We start from the raw sequence: 16,228 nt of genomic DNA, 5'->3' as shown, positions 1-16,228 counted from the left end.
GATTGCCTTTTAGGTGTTAAAGATCTATAACGGGTTGAAAAGTCTCTAATGAAGCAGATCACAGAGAGAGAGCCAAGAGGGTCACCTCAGATAATGCCACCAAGAATATGAAAAGAGCGACATTTGGATTGATGAGATTCCAAATAAAATATTTATCTCCTATAATAAGAACCTAAATCGTCTATTTATAAAAAAAAAAAAAAAAATCACCACATTTACATAGCTGCGGCAAATATTACCCATAATGTGTCTGATATGTGCATTTCCTATGATCGTCAGCTCCATCTAGTGGCCATATTGTGGTATTCTTCTGAAATATTTCAATCTGGAAATTACTGCATCATGGCCACTAGATGGAGCTGTCAAACATAGGAAATACACACATTACATTACACATTACAGGGGTAATTTGGGGCTGCAGTGTGAATGTGGAGGCATTCGCACAGCAATGATTTTAGGAATAGAGTCCTAAGTATTTTTAGGGTCTCGTGGTTGATGATATACCAATATTTTATAGACTGGAAACAGAGGGTGTGCATTAAAATGTAATAGCTGGTCTCATAGACTTCCAGCACAACACCTGGCTCATCCACATACACAAGAGATGACAATATATATACTCACTATGAGGGGCTTCCACTGAGTTCCCAGGCATATACACCCCCTGGGCCTATTATGGGGAGTTCTCACCATCCCTGCATTCAGTGGCGGCTGGTTCTCAATAATTCAGGGGGGCAAACCAACGCCAACGATATTCATTCGCTATTGTCACACAACTGGGTGGGCTCAGGGCGTGAGCCCACCCTTTTTTTATGAAGTCAATTAGAGCCTCTGGCCCAGATTCTCAATGGCACCATTTGCGCCGTCGTAAATCCTAATCTGGCCCCGGGTATCTATGCGACTGATTCTTAGAATCAGTTACACATAGATACCCATTAGATCTGACAAGCGTAAGGCTCTTACGCTCTCAGATCTTAAAAGCATTTTTTTTCCCGCCGCTAGGTGTCGCATCGTCGTTTTCCCCATCGTCTATGCAAATGAGGTAATTACGCAAGATTCCCGAACATACGCGCGGTCGACGCTGAGAATTTACGTTGTTTCCGTAGCGTACGCGACGCGTAAGATTGCCCCTGCTATTAGGAGGGGCAACCAATGTTAAGTATGGCCGTTGTTCCTGCGTCGAATTAAAAAAAAATTACGTAAACGTCTAAGCAAATGACGTCGGGGAGACGTCATTTAGCGCAATGCACGTCGGGTAATTTACGCAGTATGCTCGGCACGGGAGCGCGCCTAATTTAAATATAGCCCTCCCCATTTGAATTGGGCGGGCTTGCGCCGAGCGCTTTTACGATACACCGCCGCAAGTTTACAGGTAAGTGTTCTGAGAATCAGGCACTAACGCTGTAAACCTGCGGCGGTGTAACGTAAAGCACATACGTTACGCTGCCCAGGAGCAACGTAAATGTATGAGAATCTGGGCCTCTGGCTCTAATCACAAAAAATGGACGGGCCGCCACTGCCTGCATTGGGTTCCTGGGTCTGCACACTTACAGTAGCCATTCATGGACTTATGGGTGCATATCCAAGTTTCCAAGCACTCAGGTGCACCACCAGCCCTTCACAATGAAGACACTACCTTACCTTCCACCCACATCAATGGGCTGCGCTCACGCAATGCGTAGCAGGCAGACGCACTTACTATTGAAGGAGTTTCAATCAAGGTGGGCGAGTATTGGATTTTACTCTGATTAATATTTATTTTCCAGTCTGTTTATTTCTCATCCAGTTTTTTCCCGCTTCACCGTTAATCATTTCTATTTCAATGTTGTCTGACCTGGAGTTCAGTTTCCCTCTATAAATTCAGAGATAAACAGATCTCAATGATTTCCTGAAGAATCCAATAAATGTGCTCAGTCCTCTCCAACAGACGGCGAGGATCAGGGACAGATGACTGAACCCAGCGTGCCCAGCGTATGATAGAGACCAAAGATCTTCACATGGGGCACCAATCCCAATAATGTATGCTGTGGCCTTACAGCTCCGGGGTCCTGTGCTCACCCAGCGTGCCCGTATGATAGAACCCAAAGATCTTCACATGGGGCACCAATCCCAATAATGTATGCTGTGTCCTTACGGCTCTGCGGTCCTGTGCGCACTAGGGTGACCACGTGTCCCGGATTGCCCGGGACAGTCCCGCATTCTGCAGGTCTGTCCCGGGCACCTTCACTCTGGGACAATACAGTGTCCCGGAATGAAACGGACACAGGTCCCAGCATCAACCCCTCAGAGCTTAAGATGTGACACCCCCCAAACTAGTGAAGAACTACAGGTCCCAGCATCGATCTGTGAAATCTATGGGGTCACACCCTTAGATCTCATGGGTTCATGCTGGGAGTTTCAAAATTGGGGGGGATGGGGGTCACATCTTTAGATATCATCAGTTCATGCTGGGATTTGTAGTCCTTTACTTTAGGGGGGTGTGACCTCCCCAAAGTTAAGGACTATAGGTCCCAGCATGAACCCCCCCCCCCAGAGCTAAAGATGTGAGACCCCCTGCCCCCCAAATAGTGAAGAACTACAGGTCCCAGCATGAACCCCTCCCCCCCCCCCCCCCAGAGCTGAAGATGTGAGACCCCCTGCCCCCCAAATAGTGAAGAACTACAGGTCCCAGCATAAACCTGTGAAATCTATGGGATCACACCCTTAGATCTCAGGGGTTTCATGCTGGGTGTTGTAGTCCTTCAAATTGGGGGGGGGGGGCACATATTTAGATATTAGGAGTTCATGCTGGGACTTGTAGTCCTTCACTTTTGGGGGGAATGTGACCCCCAAAAGTGAAGGACTACAGGTCCCACCATGAACCCCTCAGAGCTGAAGATGCGACCCCCCCCTCCCCAACTAGTGAAGAACTACAGGTCCCAGGATGAACCAGTGAAAACTATGGGGGGTCACAATTTTTTTTTATAAAAAGTTATCTTTTTCTAGGAAGGGGGGGGGGGGGTGTCCCTGAATGACAGTTTGGAAATGTGGTCACCCTAATGGGGCACCGATCCCAATAATGTATGCTGTGGCCTTACAGCTCCGGTGTCCTGTGCTCACCCAGCGTGCCCGCATGATAGAACCGAAAGAGAGAGCAAAGATCTTCACATGGGGCACCAATCCCAATAATGTATGCTGTGGCCTTACAGCTCTGGAGTCCTGTGCTCAACTCCCACCACAGTTCTCTAGAGAGGGCCAGATCCTCGTAGCGCGGCGCATTGTTGCGGCCGGCGTAGCGTATCTCTGATACACTACGCCACCGTAACTTACAGCGTATTTTCCTCAAAGAAGTCGTGCCGTAAGTAACGGAGGCGTAGTGTCATTTTGGCGGCGTAAGGGCGCGCAATTCAAATCGATGTGATGGGGGCGTGTTTTATGTAAATACGTCGTGACCCGACGTAAATGACGTTTTTTTTAACGGCGCATGCGCCGTCCGTAAGGGTATCCCAGTGCGCATGCTCGAAATTAAACCGGAACAAGCCAATGCTTACGACGGTGACGTCATTCTATGCAAATCCCTATTCGCGAACGACTTACGCAAACGACGTAAAAAATTAAAAATTTGACGCGGGAACGACGGCCATACTTAACATAGGATACGCCTCATATAGCAGGGGTAACTAAACGCCGGAAAAAGCGAACGCAAACGACGTAAAAAAATGCGCCGGCCGGACGTATGTTCGTGGATCGCCGTATCCAGCTAATTTGCATACTCGACATGGAATTCGACGGAAACGCCACCTAGCGGCCAGCGGAAAAATGCACCTAAGATCCGACGGCGTACTAAGGCGTACGCCTGTCGGATCGAGCCCAGATGCAGTCGTATCTTGTTTTGTAGATACAAAACAAAGATACGACGCGGGAACTTTGAAATTACGCGGCGTATAAATAGATACGCCGGCGTAATTCTTCTGTGGATCTGGCCCAGAGTGTGTATATCCGTCTCCTGAACTCATACTTGTGTCTTCAATGTCTTCTGCTTTTGTCGGCACTAATAATATCACTATGGGACATTAGATTGTAAGCTCCTTTGGTTCAGAAAACTGATGAGACTGGCTCAGTGTTCTCTGTACAACACTGCAGAGTATGTCAGAGCTATAGAAATGTATAATAATATAGGGCCAAATCCTCAGCCAGGCGGCGTAACTTAACTTTCAGCAGTTAAGTTACACTGACTTAAAGTTTTTACCTAAGTGCCTGATCCACAAAGCACTTACGTAAAAATTTCAAGCCGTGTAAGTTAAGTGCTGCCGTCGTAAGGCGTTCCTCCTCTCCGGGGGGCAATTTAAATGAGGCGCGCTCCCGCGCCGGCCGTACTGCGCATGCGTGTGACGTCATTTTCCCGACGTGCATCGCGTGAACGTAATTGACGCCGGGCGGCTTTGTGGATTGCGACGGGACACTAAAGTTGCGACGGGTGAAAAAAAGACGCGCCGGGAAAACAAATAATTATAAAAAAAAATGCCAGCGTCGCTCGGCATGCATTCCTGAGAGGGAGAACTCCATGCCAATTTTCAACGAAAAAAACGGCATGGGTTCCCCCCCCAGGAGCATACCAGGCCCTTAGGTCTGTTATGGGTTGTAAGGAGACCCCCCTCCGCCGCAAAATCGACGTAGGGGGTCCCCCTACAATCCATACCAGACCCGTATCCAAAGCACGCTACCCGGCCGGTCAGGAATGGGAGTGGGGACGAGCGAGCGTCCCCCCCCCCTCCTGAGCCGTGCCAGGCCGCATGCCCTCAACATGGGGGGGTTGGGTGCTCTGGGGCAGGGGGGCGCACTGCGGGCCCCCCCACCCCAGAGCACCCTGTCCCCATGTTGATGAGGACAGGACCTCTTCCCGACAACCCTTGCCATTGGTTGTCGGGGTCTGCGGGCAGAGGCTTATCGGAATCTGGGAGTCCCCTTTAATAAGGGGGCCCCCAGATACCAGCCCCCACCATAAGTGAATGGATATGGGGTACATCGTACCCCTATCCATTCACCTGTAGGCAAAAAGTAAAAGTTAATAAACACACAACACAAGGCTTTTTAAAATATTTTATTATTCTGCTCCGGATGCCCCCCCTGTCTTCGTTATTAGCTCAATTACCAGGGGGGCTTCTTCTTCCACTCTCCGGGGGTCTTCTTCCACTCTCCGGGGGGGGGCTTCTCCGCTCTCCGGTGGGCTTCTTCCATCTTCTCCCCTCTTCCGCTCTTGACTCGGCGAACCCCGGTTCTTCTGCAGCTCTCCGGTGCCTTCTTCTTCAGCGCTGGCTGCCTGCTATGTTTGTGTGTTAGCTCAATTAGTAACAGGCAGCCGGCGCGGTCTTCTGTGACGTCATCTTCTCTTCTGTTCTTCTCCCCTCTTCCGATGTTGCCTCGTCGCCTGTTGTCGCTGTAATGATGGAAGCGCGCCTTGCATCACATTTATATAGGCATCACCGTCCCATCATGCTCCGGTAGGTACCCACGTGGGTAGGCACCCACCACCTGGGTACCTGCCGGAGCATGATGGGACGGTGATGCCTATATAAATGGGATGCAAGGCGCGCTTCCATCATTACAGCGACAACAGGCGACAAGGCAACATCGGAAGAAAGGAAGAGAAGACCCTGACGCCACAGAAGACTGCGCCGGCTGCCTGTTTGAAATCGAGCTAACACACAAACATAGCAGGCAGCCAGCGCTGAAGAAGAAGGCACCGGACATCTGCAGAAGAACCGGGGTTCGCCGAGTCAAGAGCGAAAGAGGGGAGAAGATGGAAGAAGCCCACCGGAGAGCGGAGAAGCCCCCCCCCCGGAGAGCGGAAGAAGAAACCCCCCCCGGAGTCCGGAGAAGCCCCCCCGGAGAGCGGAGAAGACCCCCGGAGAGCGGAAGACCCCCGGAGAGTGGAAGAAGAAGCCCCCCCTGGTAATTGAGCTAATAACGAAGACAGGGGGGGCATCCGGAGCAGAATAATAAAATATTTTAAAAAGCCTTGTGTTGTGTGTTTATTAACTTTTACTTTTTGCCTCCAGGTGAATGGGTAGGGGTACGATGTACCCAATATCCATTCACTTAGGGTGGGGGGCCGGTATCTGGGGGCCCCCTTATTAAAGGGGACTCCCAGATTCCGATAAGCCTCCGCCCGCAGACCCCGACAACCAATGGCAAGGGTTGTCGGGAAGAGGTCCTGTCCTCATCAACATGGGGACAGGGTGCTCTGGGGTGGGGGGGCCCGCAGTGCGCCCCCCTGCCCCAGAGCACCCAACCCCCCCATGTTGAGGGCATGCGGCCTGGCACGGCTCAGGAGGGGGGGGGGACGCTCGCTCGTCCCCACTCCCATTCCTGACCGGCCGGGTAGCGTGCTTTGGATACGGGTCTGGTATGGATTGTAGGGGGACCCCCTACGTCAATTTTTCGGCGGAGGGGGGGTCTCCTTACAACCCATACCAGACCTAAGGGCCTGGTATGCTCCTGGGGGGAACCCATGCCGGTTTGGAATTTACAAATTGCCGTGGAGTTCTCCCTCGGGAATGCATACCAAATGCCGTCGCTTGAATGGGCCTTTACAAGGTGTGACTAACTTTACACTTTGTAAAAGCAGCCCTAGTTTTACACCAGGCAAACTAACACTTACGGCGAAAAAACTAGGCACAAAAGCTTTGAGGATCGCCCTAAGTGCTAATTTGCATACTAGAAGAGGCATTTCGACTCGAAATGCCCCCAGTGGCGGATGCGGTACTGCATCCTAAGATCCGGCAGTGTAAGTCCCTTACAGATGTCGGATCTTCTGCCTAACTTTGGAAAACTGCTTCTGAGGATCAGTTCCAAAGTTAGAACCAGAGATACGACGGCTTACGCCGGAGTATCTCTTCTGTGGATTTGGCCCATAGTGTGTGACTGCGGGGGTATACAGTGCCTTGAAAAAGTATTCATACCCCTTGAAATTTTCCACATTTTGTCATGTTACAGCCAAAAACGTAAATGTATTTTATTGGGATTTTCTGTGATAGACCAACACAAAGTGGTACATAATTGTGAAGTGGAAGGAAAATTAAACATTTTCAATTTTTTTTTTTTTTTACAATTGTGAAATGTGAAAAAATAGAGCATGTTCAAAAAAATTTTTGGCTGTTTTTCAGAACCCAGCCCCATTCACGGACGACTTACGCAAACTACGTAAATTTTAAAATTTCAACGCGGGAACGACGGCCATACTTAACATTGGTTGCCCCTCATATAGCAGGGGCAACTTTACGCCACGCAAAACTAACGTAAACGTCATAACTTCACTGCGTCGACCGCGCGTACTTCGGGAATTTGCGTATTTAGCAAACTTGAAATTTTCCACATTTTGTCATGTTACAGCCAAAAACGTAAATGTATTTTATTGGGATTTTCTGTGATAGACCAACACAAAGTGGTACATAATTGTGAAGTGGAAGGAAAATTAAACATTTTCAATTTTTTTTTTTTTTTACAATTGTGAAATGTGAAAAAATAGAGCATGTTCAAAAAAATTTTTGGCTGTTTTTCAGAACCCGAAAAAAAATCTCTGAAGCCCACACACGATAGTTTTTAATGATATTAAAAAAAAAAACGTCATTTTTTAGAACCCGAAAAATGGTGGTGTGTACGCGGCATAACAGGTTTTCTTCTAAGATTGCCCTGTATTTGGCTCCATCCATCTTCCCATCAAATCTGGCCAGCTTCCCTGTCCCTGCTGAAGAAAAGCATCCCCACAACATAATGCTGCCACCACCATGTTTCACGGTGGGAATGGTGTGTTCAGGGTGATGTGCAGTGTTAGTTTTCCCACACACATAGGCCCAGAATCTTGTATATGGGCGTAAAACTGTGCGGGCGTAACGTATCTGATTTACGTTACGCTGCCGCAAGTTTTACAGGCAAGTGCTTTATTCACAAAGAACTTGCCTGTAAAGTTGCGGCGGCGTAGCGTAAATCACCCAGCGCAAGCCCGCCTAATTCAAAGGGGGCGTGTAGCATTTAAATTAGGCGCGTTCCCGCGCCGAACGTACTGCGCATGCGCCGTCCGGAAAATATCCCAGGGTGCATTGCTCTAAATGACGTCGCAAGGACGTCATTGGTTTCGACGTGAACGTAAATGGCGCCCAGCCCCATTCACGGACGACTTACGCAAACTACGTAAATTTTAAAATTTCAACGCGGGAACGACGGCCATACTTAACATTGGTTGCCCCTCATATAGCAGGGGCAACTTTACGCCACGCAAAACTAACGTAAACGTCATAACTTCACTGCGTCGACCGCGCGTACTTCGGGAATTTGCGTATTTAGCTAATTTGCATACTCGACGGGGAAAACGACGGAGGCGACACCTAGCGGCAAAAAAAAAATGCATTTAAAATCCGACAGCGTAAGAGCCTTACGCCTGTCGGATCTAATGGATATCTATGCGTAACTGATTCTAAGAATCAGTCGCATAGATACGACGGCCCAGAGTAGGACTTACGACGGCGTACATTGCGTTGCGCCGTCGTAAGCCCTTTGAGAATCTGGGCCATAGCGTTTTGCTTTTGGGCCAAAAAGTTTACTTTTCGCCTCATCTGACCGGAGCACATTCTTCCACGTTTCCTGTGTCCCCTACAAAGAGCAAACTGGACTCCCTATGGGTTTCTTTCAACAATGGCTTTCTTCTTGCCATTCTTCCATAAAGACCAGGGCCCAGATTCACAAAGAAATTACACCGGCGTATCTCGAGATGCGCGGCGTACGTGTATATATACGCCGCCGTATCGATGCGCCGTACCCACAGAACCAGATACGCCTGAAAATAGACTTCTTCCCCAATTGCCGGGAGGACATGCCCCGCCACTGCCAGTGCCACCTGCCAGTGCCCACAGTGACAACCAGTGCTACCTGTCAGTGCCCATCACTGCCACCCATTAATGCCCACCAGTGGTGCCAGTCAGTGCCTCATCAGTGCCACCTAGCAGTGCTGCCTATCAATGTCACCTAACAGTGTTGATCAGTGCCCATCATTGCCACCCATAAGTGCCTATCATTGCCACCTATCAGTGCACATTACTGCCACCTATCAATGCCACCTATTAGTGCCAATTCTCAGTGCCCACCTGTGCCACCTATCAATGCCCTTTAGTGCCACCCATCAGTGCCACCTCTCCGTGTCACCTCTCAGACCCCACAAATGCCACCTCTCAGTGTCCATCAGTGCAGCCCATCGGTGCAGCCGATCGATGCCCAATAGTGCAGCCCATCAGTGCAGCCTCATCAGCGTACATCAATGAAGGAGAAAAATTACCCATTTGCAAAATTTTATAACAAAATATAAAACGGTTTTGTATTATTTTATTTTTTTATTCTGTCTTTTATTTTTGTGATCAAATACCACCAAAAGAAAGCTCTATTTGTGGGGGGAAATTATAAAAAATTCATTTGGGTACAGTGTTGTATGACCGCGCAATTGTCATTCAAATAGTGAGAGCGCTGAAAGCTGAAAATTGGTCTGGGCAGGAGGGGGTTTAAGTGCCCAGTAGGCAAGTGGTTAAAGTGTAAGCTCCTCTGGTGACTGGCTTATTGATCTCTGTACAGCACCATGGAATCTATCAGAGCTATATAAATATATAATAATAGTGTGTGACTGTGGGGGTACATTAGAGTGTAAGCTCCTCTTATGCAGACGGTGATGTGACTGGCGCACTGTTTTCTGTTCAGCACTGCAGTATATGTCAGAGCTTTATACAGTATCTCATAAAAGTGAGTACACACCTCACATTTTTGTAAATATTTTATTATATCTTTTCATGTGACAACACTGAAGAAATTACACTTTGCTACAATGAAAAGTAGTGAGTGTACAGCTTGTATAACACTTTGCTGTCCCCTCCAAATAACTCAACACACAGGCATTAATGTCTAAACCGCTGGCAGCAAAAGTGAGTACACCCCTAAGTAAAAATTTCCAAAATGGGCCCAATTAGACATTTTCCCTCCCGGGTGTCATGTGACTCGTGAGTGTTACAAGGTCTCAGGTGTGAATGGGGAACAGGTGTGTTAGATTTGGTGTTACCGCTCTCACTCTCTCATACTGGTCACTGGAAGTCAGGGGTGTACTCACTTTTGTGAGATACTGTAACTGCATACTAAAAATAGTAGTGGGCCGGATTCAGATACCTGAGCGTATCTATCCGGCCGGCGTAACATATCTTAGATACGTTACGCCGCTGTAACTTTGGGCGCAAGTTCCGTATTCAGAAAGAACTTGCGCCCTAAGTTATGGCGGCGTAACGTATGTGGGCCGGCGTAAGCCCGCCTAATTCAAATGGGGATGTTGGGGGCGTGGTTTATTTAAATTTGGCTTGACCCCGCGTATTTTACGTTTTTTTTGAACGGCATTGCTTTCAACGTGAACGTAAATTACGTCCAGCCGTATTCGCGAACGACTTACGCAAACAACGTAAAAATTTCAAAACTTGGCGCGGGAACGACGGCCATACTTAACATAGGATACGCCACACATACCCCTCATATAGCAGGGGTAACTTTACGCCGGAAAAAGCCGAACGCAAACGACCTAAAAAAAATGCGCCGGGCGGTCGTTCGTTTCTGAATCGACGTAAATAGTAATTTGCATATTCCTCGCGTAAACAAACGGAAGCGCCACCTAGTGGCCAGCGTAAATATGCAGCCTAAGATACGACCGTATAAGACATCTTAGGGATATCTATGGGTAACTGCTTCTCTGAATCGGTCGCATAGATACGACCGACCCCACTCAGAGATACGACGGCGTATCAGGAGATACCAGTGTTTGCGTCACGGTCATAAGGGCATTAGAGTGTAAGCTCTTCTGGTGCAGAGACTGCTATGAATTGTTGTGTTCCCTGTACAACACTGCGGTATATGTCAGAGCTATATAATTGTATAACAATAATAGAGTGTGACTCTGGTGGGACATTAGAGTGTAAGCTCCTCTGGTACAGAGACTGCAGTGATTGGCTTACTGTTCTCTGTACAGCACTACGGAATATGTCAGCTGTAAAAACGGCATACTAACAACAGTGGGCTAGATTCAGGTAGCTGTTACGGCGGCGTATCTCCAGATACGCCACCGTAATTTCAAATCTGCGCCGTCGTATCTGTACGCCGATTCTCAAAGGCAGATACGTTCAAAAAATAGGCTTCCTCCGCCGACGTAACTTGAATACGGCGGCGTATAATTGTCTGCAATATTACGCTGGCCGCTAGGGGCGCTTCCGTTGTTTTCGGCGTAGAATATGCAAATGACCTAGATACGCCGATTCACAAACGTACGTACGTCCGGCGCAATTTATTTACGTCGTTTACGCTAGGCTTTTTCGACGTAAGGTTGCTCCTGCTATTAGGTGGCGCAGCCAATGTTAAGTATGGACGTCGTTCCCGCTTCGAAATTTGAATTTTTTACGTCGTTTGCGTAAGTCGTTCGCGAATACGGCTGGACGTAATTTACGTTCACGTCGAAAGCAATGACGTTTTGCGTCGGAATTTCGAGCATGCGCACTGGGATTCTTTCACGAACGGCGCATGCCGGGGTCAACCTTAATTTAAATAAAACATGCCCCCCTCATCATCATTTGAATGACGCGCGCTTACGCCGGCCCCATTTACGCTACGCCGCCGTAAGTTAGGAGGCAAGTGCTTTGTGAATACAGCACTTGCCTCTCAAACTTACGGCGGCGCAGCGTAAATACGATACGCTGCGCCGCCGTAATACTGGGCGCATCTACCTGAATCTAGCCTAGTGTGTATGTGACTGTTATAAAGACTTTAGAGTGTAAGCTCCTATGGTGCAGAGACTGGTGTGAATTGCTCAGTGTTCCCTGTAAGAGCTACTGTATATAATCGTTATATAATCTGACAGTCGCGTGTTAGGACATTACAGTGTAAGCTCCTCTGGTACACCAACTGATGTAGGTATTTAAATATACTGTACTGCACTATGGAATATGTCAGAACTATATAGGTTTAAAACAACATTGCCTATATGACGATAATGAGGACATTAGAGTGTAAGCTCCTCGGGCGCACAGACTGATGTGACTGGCTCAATGCCCCCTGGATGGACCTGTGACTTTTCTCAAGCTTACAAAGCATGTAACTATATCAGCACCGTATTCATGTACAGTAATTATAATAACAGAGGAAGTCATGTCATCCCCTCCGGGGCAGAAACAGATCTGCCTAGATTAACATACTCTGTACAGCGCTGCAGTATATGTCAGAGCCATATAAATGTATAATAAGAACAGTGTGTGACTGTGGTGGGATATTAGAGTGTTAGCTCTTCTGGCGTAGAGGCTGATGTGACTGGCTCAGTGTTCTCTGTACAGCATTGCAGAATATATTAGAGCTATATAAGCAGGATTTTTTTTTCTCAGAAAATAGGTGAAGGAACTCAACCACAACCCCCCTAAACCCCCCTCCTCCCAGGGGTGCGCTATGTGCAGAGTTCTTGGGTGTGCTTGGTACATAGTGCAGAGTTTAGGGGCGCGCTACGTGCAGAGTTCCGGGGGTACGCTTGGTAGATAGTACAGAGTTTAGGGGTGTGCTATGTGCGAAGTTCGGGGGTGTTCTATGTACATAGTACAGAGTTTAGGGGTGTGCTATGTGCAGAATTCCAAGGTACACTTGGTAGATAGTACAGAGTTTAGGGGTGTGCTATGTGCAGAGTTCAGGGGTGCGCATGGTACATAGTACAAAGCTTAGGGGGCAGCTATGTGCAGAGTTCCAGGATGCGCTTGGTACATAGTACAGAGTTTAGGGGTGCACTACGCGCAGAGTACCGGGGTGTGCTATGTACATAGAACATAGGTGTGCTATGTGCAGAGTTCCAGGGTACGCTTGGTAGATAGTACAGAGTTTAGGGGTGTGCTATGTGCAGAGTTCAGGGGTGCGCATGGTACATAGTACAAAGCTTAGGGGTGTGCTATGTGCAGAGTTCCAGGGTACGCTTGGTAGCTAGTACAGAGTTTAGGGGTGTGCTATGTGCAGAGTTCAGGGGTGCGCATGGTACATAGTACAGAGTTTAGGGATGCGCTACATGCAAAGTTTGGGGGTGTGCTATGTACATAGTGCAGAGTTCAGGGATTTGCTACCTGAACCAGAGGTGGTGGAACTGAGTTACACCAAGTTCCAGATGAAAAAAAGCCCTGTAAATAAGTATATAATACTAAGAGTGTGTGGCTGCATTAGGGGCATTAGAGTATAAGCTCTTCTGGTGCAGAGGCTAATGTGACTGGCAAAGTGTTTTCTGTACAGCACTACAGAATAGGTCAGAGCTTTATAAATGTATAATTATAACAGCAATAGAATGTAAGCTCCTCTGGTACAGACAGTGATGTGACTGGCTCAGCATTCCCTGTACATCGCCACGGAATATGTCAGAGCTATATAACTGTATAATAACAATAATGATTGACTGTAGTGAGACATTATAGTGTAAGTCCCTGGAGCACCGCAGTATACTGTATGTCAGAGGCAGAGAAAATAAAATAATTTGTGCATGTGACCATGGAGGGGCATTAGATTGCAAGCTCTTCAGACAAAATTATCACACAGCTCTTTAGACTAAGGCAGCACTATGATAATAATAATAATAATAATAGTAATAATAGTAAAAAATAATTGGACAAGTATTAAATTGCAAGCTCTTCAGAGAAAGGGTTTACACAGCTCTGCAGAATAAGGCAGCACTATAATAATAATAATAATAATAATAATAATAAATAGATGGACAAGTATTAAATTGCAAGCTCTTCAGACAAAGGCATCACACAGCTCTGCAGAATAAGGCAGCACGGTGATAATAATAATAATAATAATAATAATAATAAAAATAATAATAATAATAATAATAATAATAATAATAAATAGATGGAAAAGTATTAAATTGCAAGCTCTTCAGACAAAGGGATCGAACAGCTCTGCAGAATAAGGCAGCACTATGATAATAATAATAATAATAATAATAATAATAATAATAATAAATAGATGGACAAGTATTAAATTGCAAGCTCTTCAGACAAAGGGATCGCACAACTCTGTAAAATATGTCAGAGCTATGTAAATTAACTAATATTGTCAGTGTATGTGACCATGGAGGAGCATTAGATTGCAAGCTCTTCAGAGAAAGTAATCATACAGCTCTGCAGAAAAAGGCAGCACTATGATAATAATGATAATAATAATAAATAGATGGACAAGTATTAAATTGCAAGCTCTTCAGACAAAGGGATCGCACAACTCTGTAAAATATGTCAGTGTATGTGACCATGGAGGAGCATTAGATTGCAAGCTCTTCAGAGAAAGTGTTTACACAGCTCTGCAGAAAAAGGCAGCACTATGATAATAATAATAATAAAACTTAGACGGACAGCACTATGATGACGATGATGATAATAAAAAATAATAATAATAAATGGATGGGTATTAAATTGCAAACTCTTCAGATAAAAGGATGGTACAGCTCTGCAGAACATGTCAGAGCTATGTAAATAAAATAATATTGTCAGTGTATGTGACCATGGAGGGGCATTAGATTGCAAGCTCCTCAGAGAAAGTGATCATACAGCTCTGCAGAATAAGGCAGCACTATGAGAATAATAATAATAATAATAATAATAATAATAATAATAATAATAAACAGCATTGCATAAGAAGGAGATGTAGGTCCCGTCCTGCTCAGCAAGGGTTAAAGGCTACCCCGCCACCTCTCCCCTCCTCCGGTTCTGCGGAGAACTTTTGCTCCCCCCCCCACCATCGATGTATATACACACACACACACATATATATATATATATATAAACAAATGATATCTAGGCAGGGATGGTGCATCCCTCAGACAGGATCCATACAGCACAAGCCATGCAGAAGAAGCGGGCTACCTCTGAACATGACTTTGGCGATGCGGTCCCCCTTCCCGCGCAGGTCGCTGACGGTCTTCAGGTGTACTATTAAAGCCATAGCGATGGATGGGAGGACGGCTCATCCAGGCAGTGCGATAATCCTGTCTCCGGAGCTCAGCTCCTCTCTCCCTCTCTCACACACTGACAGAGGAGGGGGATTCTACTCCGTATACTCTCATTCTCCTCCCACCATAGTCACAACCACTAACTCTGTCCCCTCTTCCTTCCTTCTGCCCAAACCAGACCATTAAATTATTCACAATTCCTCTTCACTCTGTGTCCAGCCAACGTCTTCCCTCCGCAGAACACACTGCGCTGTACTGTCAGCGGACCTGAAGATCTCTGCGCCGCGTCTCAAATACGTAACAGATACTTCGCTGTCAATGCCAATGGAATCCAAGACCCTGTAGTCTTACACTGTATTTTTTTTATTATTTATTACAGGTATTTATATAGCGCTGACAATTTGATAAAGCACAATTTGTGCGAAACATGTAAGGCGTTCCTCCCTTGCTTGTACATGTAGTGCTCCTCATGTTCTCCATGGTTTTATGAATAAAGGAATTTGGATCTCAGTTTGGTGTGCAGCCATCCGGACTTTCCTTTCATTACCCTATAGTCCTGCACTGTATATTTGTATTATTTATTACAGGTATTTATATCACTGACAATTTGATAAAGCACAATTTGTGTGCGAAACATGTAAGTCGTTCCTCCCTTGCTTGTACATGTAGTGCTCTTCATGTTTTTCATGGTTTTATCTGAAGAATTTATTAGGGCATTTATATAGTGCTGACAATCTGATAAAGCACAATTTGTGTGCGAAATATGTAAGCCGTTCCTCCCTTGCTTGAACATGTGGTGCTCCTCATGTTCTTCATGGTTTTATCTGAATAAAGGAATTTGGATCTCAGTTTGGTGTGCAGTCATCCCGACTTTCCTTTCCTTACCCTATAGTCTTGCACTGTATTTATTATTTATTACAGGTATTTATATAGCGCTGACAATTTGATAAAGCCTAATTTGTGCGAAACATGTAAGGCGTTCCTCCCTTGCTTGTACATGTAGTGCTCCTCATGTTCTTCAAGGTTTTATGAATAAAGGAATTTGGACCTCAGTTTGGCGTGCAGTCATCCCGACTTTCTTTTCCTTACCCTAAAGTCTTGCACTGTATATTTTTATCATTTATTACAGGTATTTATAGCGCTGACAATTTGATAAAGCACAATTTGTGTGCGAAACATGTAAGGCGTTCCTCCCTTGCTTGTACATGTGGTGCT

At 46.4% G+C, this 16,228-nt stretch overlaps 1 protein-coding gene across 12 annotated transcripts in view; it reads right to left on the bottom strand.

Annotated features, from left to right (window-relative positions):
• Positions 1-15,118, bottom strand: part of OTOF (otoferlin) — a 465,027-nt gene extending 449,909 nt beyond the window's left edge. For 9 of the 12 annotated variants that reach the window (XM_040348384.1, XM_040348383.1, XM_040348389.1 and 6 more), the window contains exon 1: positions 14,928-15,117. In XM_040348384.1, the coding sequence (XP_040204318.1) occupies positions 14,928-15,006 (79 nt within the window). In that variant the 5' untranslated portion in view covers positions 15,007-15,117. Of the gene's footprint in view, positions 1-14,927 lie in introns of all 12 variants that reach the window. The other 3 variants (XM_040348386.1, XM_040348390.1, XM_040348393.1) reach the window with 1 other exon arrangement.
• Between the last annotated feature and the right edge of the window lie 1,110 nt (positions 15,119-16,228).

This window comes from Rana temporaria, chromosome 4, assembly GCF_905171775.1.
Source record: "Rana temporaria chromosome 4, aRanTem1.1, whole genome shotgun sequence".
Taxonomy (NCBI): Eukaryota; Metazoa; Chordata; class Amphibia; order Anura; family Ranidae; genus Rana; species Rana temporaria.
Note: the sequence above shows the minus strand (reverse complement) of the source record. Positions and strands in the feature narration are given on the sequence as shown.